The following is an 8,225-nucleotide window of genomic DNA, read 5'->3' on the forward strand; positions in this document are numbered from 1 at the left end:
CATCCATTGCCACTTGCTAGTTGAATTTCTAAATAAATTGTAACAAAGTCATACAAAAGAAACAGAACTATTAAAATGGATACTTGAGCTGTGCTGTGTCTTCTGAGAAGATCTGCACTGGGCTCTGATCCAAGCTATATTTAATTAGCTACTGTTGGGAGGCAGAGTGCTCTGAATATCTAAGTTTTACACAAATAACACACAAAAGAACTAGACACTTATCGGTTTAGAGGGCAGAGACGTATTGTGGATTAAATACATTCATCCTTGAGAAAATATAGCCACAAACTTGTTCTGATGTGAATTAGATCAAAAGTCTTCAAGCATTTCATTTCAAAATTAGATTGTTGTTTGACAAAGTAATACGAAAAGTAAAAACTTGTGATTTAACAAAAGTAGGGATGAAACATTGTGTGACAAAATTTATCACATTATGGTGACATTTAACAAATTGGTCAAGAAAAACAGCTAGAAAATCTCACATTATATAAAGAAATGTGTCAAGAATTTCCGACAAACCAGGGCAAAGAACTGACAAAATACATGAAGAGAACAGTCGGATACGAAGTCGTACAATGACTAAGTAAACTGGTAATTTCTTTGGGTCCTTGAGCATGAATGGGAGGTGCTCAAATTAAAAGCGTTAAATTGAAAGGTTGATTGAGACTGTTCAAAGACTTCCTTCAAAAGTGGTACGACTGGCAAAGTCAATTATGACATTCTGTTTATAACCTCTCTGATGCGCAGAATTTTGATACACCATAACCCTCCTCCTGGTGAAGCGAAGCATGCAATGTAGTTGGAGCTTGAAAACGGTGCGTAATCACAATGCGTAACGAATAGACACTATCACGTAGGCCACGGCAGCGGCGCAGCACTTTGTACACTTCACTTTATTAGAGGCACCCAAGCCCAAAACACAGGACCTCCGGTGGGTCCTTCGCACTTGGGTATCCGAGCACATCTCTCTCTCTGGAAGCTTGATGAATGTGACTTGTATGAAGTATGAGGCCAAAAGGACCTTAATCCGTCTGCTTGTTCATCCGTGCCAATCCCGAGTCGTGTCCTGAATCATGATCCTGGAGGAGGCGCCACGAAGTCCTGGAGGGTGCCTGGCCGGTCAAGCCGGGCAGACGCCGGGCATCCTCGGCTTGTTGGGGCCCCGTTGGGGCTGAACTGAAGTCCTGCGGGTTCTTGTTCAACTTGAGAAGCACAGCCTGTCAAGTTCCTTACCTTTTTCTGCTGTTTCTCCCAAGCCGGGTCGAGGAGTCCTTCGCGCTCCCATTCTTCCTCGGGCTCCATGTATCCATCACTGTAATGATTTTCTATGTTGTTCATTCCGTGGTCGTTCATCTTCGAATAATTTTGTAAGTTAACTTTTCACCGAGAGAAAAAGCTCGTCGGGTCGAAGGCCCCCCGTTCACGACAGAAAAATCGAGGCAGAGCGTTGCTGCCGCTCGCTCACCGCACAAAACCCACCGCCGGGGTACCACTTGAAACTTGTGCGCCTGAACCGCTCGCCGCTCGCTTTACCCCTCCCCTTCCACCCTGTTCCACCGTTCCACCCCCCGCCACCCCTCTCCTCTACCCGCACCTCCGTCCCCCACCCTCACACCGCGGCGGCAGACCCCCGCTGACCCCCACCCACCCCTTCCCCTTGGTCCACCGCTGTCACGTGACTATCCCAAACAAACTGCCTCACCCCCCCTCCCCCCTCTCACCTCCCAAGACTTGTTCTCTCCCCTCCTTTCCTCCTGAGGCAAGGCAAAAGTATTTTCAGCGCGAATGGACATTGTTTTCGGGGAGTGCTACAGAGATTTGTATCGGAAATTGAAATAAATTCAGCGGCAGGATTATGCGCTCATAACTTGCAAGAGAATACCACGCCATTTCATTTAACGGCGACACTCGTTTCCCCCTCCGCTGCCGTTCGCCCCCCTCTCTCGCCGGTATCGGCACCACCGGTTGGCGCGAAAAAGTAGCCCTTGTTCGTTGAAAGTGGATCAGTGTGATCATGTCTGTGCTACGTTCTTGTTCCACGATGTTCTCTTAGATCCAGTGTTTCACGTTGATATGTCCCTAGTATTTGTCCACTCTCTGAATTATTGAAAGCACGCTGTTTTGTTGTCAAGATGTACATTCAAATCAAAACCGCCGACTGCTCCCAAAGCAAGAGAGTGGAGGTGTCTAAACTAACCTCTGTGGAAGAACTTAAATCCCTTGTCAAGGAGGTTTTGGACGTGAAACCCGACAGACAAAGGTTGTTCTTCAGAGGCAAACAGGTAACTTAGTTTTATGTATATTTCTTCTGCACTTTTCTGATAAAACATTTGTAGCAGTTTGCCTCACCCTTTTCTCTACAATGTAGTAGGAGTACCTTTTAATGCTGATGCTTACCAAAATTTTATTTCTATGCTATCTGCTCACTCTTTAGCTTGAAGATGGCTACAAAGTTTTTGATTACAACATCAATCTCAATGATGTTGTTATGCTGATGATAAAACCAGATCTCTCTGCATTTCAACATTCCAAACCAGAAGAGAAAAAGGAGAACGAGTCTGACAAGGCTTCAACGTCCCAAGAAGTTGTGAGTTAGATCATGTTTTACTACAATTGTTCTTTAATTTTGCTTCCTATTCTCTGCTGTGTTGAACTTAAAAGGTAGGAGTCTAATGAAGTTTTTTTTAAAATTTCAGGTGGAGAGTAAATATTACAAAGTAAGATTTTCTGCAGTATTCCATTTTAGTTTGTATGAATGCACTCCCATGTACTTACATCTTCTATTATATTGCAGGTAGGAGATCTAGTTGAAGCTATAGATGACCTGTATGGCGGGTGGTTTGAAGGTAAAATTGTGGGCATTGAGAAAAATACAGAACCTCTCACAGACACTGTATCAGAACTAGCTGGGGATAAAGAAGAATCTGAAAAATCAGAAGAAGAAAAGAGATCAGCCCAGAACTATGCAGAAGATCCAGCTCTTCAAGATGATGGATTGTTATACAAAGTTTCATTTGATTTGTGAGTATTAGGTTTTTTGGTTATTGTATGGGTATTTCTTAGTATCTCTGCTCTCTTGTAACTGTTTTATTATTTTTTCGGTCAGCTGCTCAGATGATCCACCCATTGGCTTTCCATTGAAAAATGTGCGACCCCGAATGTGTTCAACTATTAAATTATCTGACATCAAAGTTGGTGATATGGTCCTTGTTAACTACAATATTGAATCACCCACTGAGAGAGGGTTTTGGTATGTTTTGTCCAACATTCCAAGATGAAATGTATTAGCTACTAGTTCTCAAGACTTACTCTCTTTACAGGTACGACATGATTGTAACTGAAGTGACAAACAAGAGAGCAACAAGACGCTTGATTGGAACATTGTATGTTGGAAGACAACGAACTGAACTCAGAAACTGTCAAATACTTTTCACAGATGAAGTTGTCAAAATTCTGAAGCCAAAGCTAATATCTGAAAGAACCAAAGAAGATGATATATCGATGTCAACTAATAATGATACGAAACGTTAGTATTTATTTATTAAATACTGGAGTTGCTAGATTGTTGCACTAAATTTTGATGTGTGGTATGTTCAATCTAATCTTATTTTATTATGTTTTCCCTCTCTAGGTAAAAGTGCTCCTTTTTGCGCAACCTGCCAGGATAATCCCAAGCGAAAGTGCAAAGACTGCTCTTGTCAAGTTTGTGGAGGAAAAGATGAGCCAGATCGTCAACTCATGTGTGATGAATGTGATATGGCATTCCACTTGCGGTGTCTTAATCCTCCACTGGATGCCATACCCGATATAGATGAATGGTTTGTAATTGAGCTTGTGTGCTGTTAAATATTTTGAGTAGAAATATTTTTAGTGCATATTTCTTATGGTGAGTAATTTATACAGTTTGCTCTCATTCTTCATAGGTACTGCCCCCTCTGCAAAAATGATGAGAATGAGATTGTTAAAGCTGGTGATAAACTCAAAGAGAGTAAGAAGAAAAAAAAATTACCCAGTGCAAAAGAAGATAAAACGAAAAGGGATTGGGGAAAAGGCATGGCCTGCGCAGGCAGAACAAAAGAATGTACCATAGTACCTCCGAATCATTTTGGCCCTATTCCAGGAGTAGATGTTGGCACATGCTGGAAGTTCCGGCTTAATGTATGGATTTCAGGTTTATATTGATTTTATTTAATTTGGTGAGGCCTTAATCCCTATTTTCTATGCAGGCATCTGAGGCTGGTGTACATAGACCTCCTGTTTCTGGTATTCATGGCAGGGACAGCGAAGGAGCATACAGTATTGTTCTTAGTGGAGGATATGAAGATGATGTGGACAATGGAGAGGAGTTTTACTACACTGGATCTGGTGGACGAGATCTGTCAGGAAACAAGCGCACCTCAGAGCAATGTTGTGATCAAACACTGACACGGATGAACTTGTATGTTGACTAAATATTTATCTATCTGTGTCATCTTTCAATTTGTCAGTAATATTATTATATCAATCTCTAGGGCTCTAGCTATGAATTGCAATGCTCCTGTCAACAAAGAAAAAGGTGCTGAGGCTAAGGATTGGAAAGGTGGAAAGCCAGTTCGGGTCCTTAGGAATTATAAATTAGCTAAACATTCCAAATATGCTCCTGAGGAAGGCAATAGGCAAGTTCTCCTTAATTTTTCGCAATCTCCCTATTACCTTTAACTCACTGTTTGGCCAACTACTCAAACAATTTAAAAATTTAAAACTTGTTTATTTTTCTTTTAAATTTCTGTAGGTATGATGGAATTTACAAAATTGTCAAGTATTATCCTGAAAAAGGAGAGTCTGGATTCATTGTCTGGCGCTACCTTCTAAGACGTGATGACCCTGCACCTGCTCCATGGACCAAAGAGGGCAAAAAGAACATCGAGAGGCTTGGATTAACAATGACAGTACGTACCTTAGTTCAGCAACGCAGCATAAGCAATATTTACACTCTTTCATCATTTCATTTCCTGCAAAAGTTGTAGATGGTGTAGAGACTAGGACTTGCTACACATTTCTTTGTAAATGTGTATAACCTAACCTAACAAAAAGTCAATTTTTGTTTTATGCTCTTTTTTCGAGACTGAAAAATGAGAGTATACAAGTCTTTTCTCAGCTTGCTCTGCTCTGACATGCAATTTGAGCAAATTGTTATTTGTTTCAAGCTGCTCATTGCTGTCAATCTGAGGAGTATGCAGTCTACCATCTTAGAACAAAATATGCCTAACTATTCCCCACTTTTTATTCAATAGATATGTGGCACATAGTAAAGGGCAAACAGAAACGCTGTCAATTTTGTTTAATTTAATTTTGCAATGATCTACATACAGTTCCTTTGCTCAGGAATTTCAAATAACTGTACCAGTGTTGCTAGTGGCTGCAAGCCATTTATTTATCAAATTTATAATCTACTTTTATCAAAAAATTTATTATTTGCTTTAGGTGTAGATGGTGGAGAGACCAGGACTTGCTGCACATTTCTTTGCAAATGTGTATAACCTAACCTAACAAAAAGTCAATTTTTGTTTTATGCTCTTTTTTCGAGACTGAAAAATGAGAGTATACAAGTCTTTTCTCAGCTTGCTCTGCTCTGACATGCAATTTGAGCAAATTGTTATTTGTTTCAAGCTGCTCATTGCTGTCAATCTGAGGAGTATGCAGTCTACCATCTTAGAGCAAAATGCCTAACTAGTCCTCACTTATCATTCAGTAGATATGTAGGGTTTAGTAAAGGGCAAACAGAAATGTTTTTATTTTTGTTTAATTCTGCTATGATTCGACATACATTTCTTGATGTATTGCTTTTTATTTGCAGCTTGAAAAGAATTTGTAACAATTTTGCAGCGAGTACTGGTGGCTGCAATTCATATTCATGAATATCTATTAAATTTGTCACCTACTGTGCCCCAAAATTTTATTTTTAGCTTGTGGTGTAGATGGTGTAGACTATAGGACTTGCTACACATTTGCTCGCTTTGCTGCACATTTGTGTACAACCTAGGTTAGATATTTGTTTAACTTTTTTTTTTACTCTTTTTTTCAAGATTGAAAATTAAGAGTATTCAAGTCCTTAGCCTGCTCTGCTTTGACATGCAGTTTGAGCAAATTGTTATTTGTTTCATGCTGCTCATTGCAGTCTGTATGTAGAGTGATATGTGCAGGCAATACACCATCTTAGAGGAAATTGCTTAACCTTTTCCCTCTTATCTTTCTATGGATAATTTGGGCTTTGGAAAGAGCAAATAACAACCCTGCAATCTACTTTACAATTTCTGTTGTGCAATTCAATGCAAATTTTATACCTAAAACATTCTTTCTTATAGTATCCAGATGGATATGAAGAAATGATGGCAGCAAAAGAAGCGGCCGCCAAAGAAGCAGCTGCCAAAGCATCTTCAGAAGATGGTGTTAAACCTAAGAAAAGGGGAAGAAAGAGTGTTCTCGCGGAGTCAACAACTGACAACCCTAACACTAAAAAGGCTAAGATGGCTGCTTATGAATTGGACGAAGAAACCGTGTCCAAAATTGAGGAAGACTCTCTAAATGAAAAGTTATGGGAAGCTTGTAAAAAGGTTTTGGCTGAAGGAAAAATGGTTAGTTTAATCAATGTGAGTAATGGAACAATTAAATTATGATAAATGTCTTCAAACCCTTTTTTCTTCTCAGAAATTCCTTGCTGAGGTACAGCAGCAATTTATGTGCATTTGCTGCCAGGAAGTTGTATTTGATCCAGTGACAACCGATTGTCATCACAACATCTGCAAGGTTTGTACTTCGGACTATTTGTTTATTTTTTATATCCCTTTTTCTTAAACTGACATGACTGACACTTAATCTATTGTTTTCAGGCCTGCTTGAAGCGGTCATTTTCTGCCCAAGTTCACAATTGTCCAAGCTGTAGACATGAACTAGGTAAAGATTTTGAACTAGCAGTAAATGATAAGCTTGCTGGCACATTACTTCATCTATTCCCGGGTTATGAAGTCGGCCGGTAAACTCATGATGTATTTTATCAAACATTATTCCTTAATGGAATCTTTTTGAACCATATTGCCTATTTTGCCTAGTTTTTAATTAATTTGAATGGAATAACTTTTCAATGCTGTAATCTTGTTTTACAAGAAGGATAATGTATAAGCATGAATTTTAGCTCTAGACATGATCTTTTGTACCTTCAATAGTGCTTTAATTTTCTTCTATTACATTCCTGTGATAATGTGATAATAACTACAGTGTGGAAATTTTGAACTTGATTTTGTTAAAAGTTTGTTATGAGCACAATAAGGTACCATTCGAAAGAAACGATATTTTTAACTTAATGATTTGATGTGATTTATGTGTGGGTATAAAACACCTGTTAGAATTTGTTCCGATGATTTCAATGTATTGCTTCTTGCCTCTGTTTATTATGTGCAATAAATTATATTTGTGGGTGCCAACTTGAGCTGATTAGTTAGTGCCTGAAATCCTATGGAGTTTGAGATATGTACTGTCGTCCAAGTTGCATAGTTGCACGGGGACTGTACCATGTACACCAGAGGTACTGATGAGCTTCAGACTGTCGCTTGCTGGAGGACTACGTGGCTGACAGGCGGTCGCCTGTGGCTACTGTGCTACGTCGCGGGACCTGTTTACAAGCTTTTGAGGTCTCATTGGCCGACCGGGGCCGGGGCGGTCGAGTCCGAAAACGCCGCTCGCGAGTCTCCCCGTTCCGCTCGTGGTTCGCGAGGACGGCGCGCTCGCGGCCGCCTTGCCGTTTCGGAGGCATCCTGGCGGGCGGGTGCGGCCCTCTGTGAGCCTGGTCCCTTCGATGCGGGCGTGCCGAGGCTGATCCGCGGGTGGGCCGGCGCGGGGCCGGCGGTGTTCAGGTGCTCGAGGGTGGCGTTGGCGTGGTGGAGCGGGGCTTCCCTCCGACAGCTCCTGCTGCACCCGGACCGCGGGTGCTCCCGCTCCGCCCGGCCGGACACGGCGTGGACGCACTCGGAACGAGCAGGGTCAGGGCCACGCCACGCGCCGCCAACAAACGCGTCGCCTCGGACGGATGGGGGCGGTGGGGGCGATGGCAAGCAGGGGGCCAGCGGGCCCTGATGGGGGACGGGCCGGACGGGCCGGCGAGAGACGACAGCGTCGCGACGCACAGCGGCACAGCCCAGCGGCGTCGAGTGTTCTGGAGACGGAGCCCGACCAGCAGCACGCCCACAGCA

General features: G+C 42.0%; 2 protein-coding genes across 3 annotated transcripts in view; one reads left to right on the forward strand and one right to left on the reverse strand.

The window, feature by feature from the left end:
- The window catches only part of LOC113207941 (alpha-actinin, sarcomeric), a 53,472-nt gene extending 51,959 nt beyond the window's left edge, over nucleotides 1–1,513 (reverse strand). Inside the window, exon 1 of one of the 2 annotated variants that reach the window (XM_026424713.2) lies at nucleotides 1,234–1,513. In XM_026424713.2, the coding sequence (XP_026280498.1) occupies nucleotides 1,234–1,353 (120 nt within the window). In that variant the 5' untranslated portion in view covers nucleotides 1,354–1,513. The remainder of the gene's footprint in view (nucleotides 1–1,233) is intronic. The other variant, XM_026424712.2, reaches the window with a different exon arrangement.
- Nucleotides 1,514–1,826: 313 nt separating this feature from the next.
- On the forward strand, nucleotides 1,827–7,460 carry LOC113207937 (E3 ubiquitin-protein ligase UHRF1). Its single transcript, XM_026424703.1, has 14 exons — nucleotides 1,827–2,282; nucleotides 2,435–2,587; nucleotides 2,697–2,717; nucleotides 2,795–3,021; nucleotides 3,107–3,250; nucleotides 3,321–3,526; nucleotides 3,632–3,818; nucleotides 3,924–4,158; nucleotides 4,227–4,438; nucleotides 4,512–4,655; nucleotides 4,772–4,928; nucleotides 6,345–6,614; nucleotides 6,688–6,786; nucleotides 6,870–7,460. The coding sequence occupies exons 1-14, from the start codon at nucleotides 2,133–2,135 to the stop codon at nucleotides 7,014–7,016; spliced, it is 2,352 nt and encodes a 783-aa protein (XP_026280488.1). The 5' UTR covers nucleotides 1,827–2,132; the 3' UTR covers nucleotides 7,017–7,460.
- The last annotated feature ends 765 nt before the right edge of the window (nucleotides 7,461–8,225 follow it).

Source organism: Frankliniella occidentalis, unplaced genomic scaffold (genome assembly GCF_000697945.3).
Source record: "Frankliniella occidentalis isolate FOCC.00 unplaced genomic scaffold, Focc_3.1 Scaffold210, whole genome shotgun sequence".
Classification (NCBI taxonomy): Eukaryota; Metazoa; Arthropoda; class Insecta; order Thysanoptera; family Thripidae; genus Frankliniella; species Frankliniella occidentalis.

What these genes read in the sequence shown, in the direction of transcription:
- LOC113207937 (XM_026424703.1), top strand. Translation starts at nt 2,133, where the DNA reads ATGTACATTCAAATCAAAACCGCCGACTGCTCCCAAAGCAAGAGAGTG. An exon ending in TGTTCTTCAGAGGCAAACAG is followed by an intron (nt 2,283 to 2,434) that starts GTAACTTAGTTT and finishes CTCACTCTTTAG; the next exon opens with CTTGAAGATGGCTACAAAGT. An exon ending in GGCTTGGATTAACAATGACA is followed by an intron (nt 4,929 to 6,344) that starts GTACGTACCTTA and finishes TCTTTCTTATAG; the next exon opens with TATCCAGATGGATATGAAGA.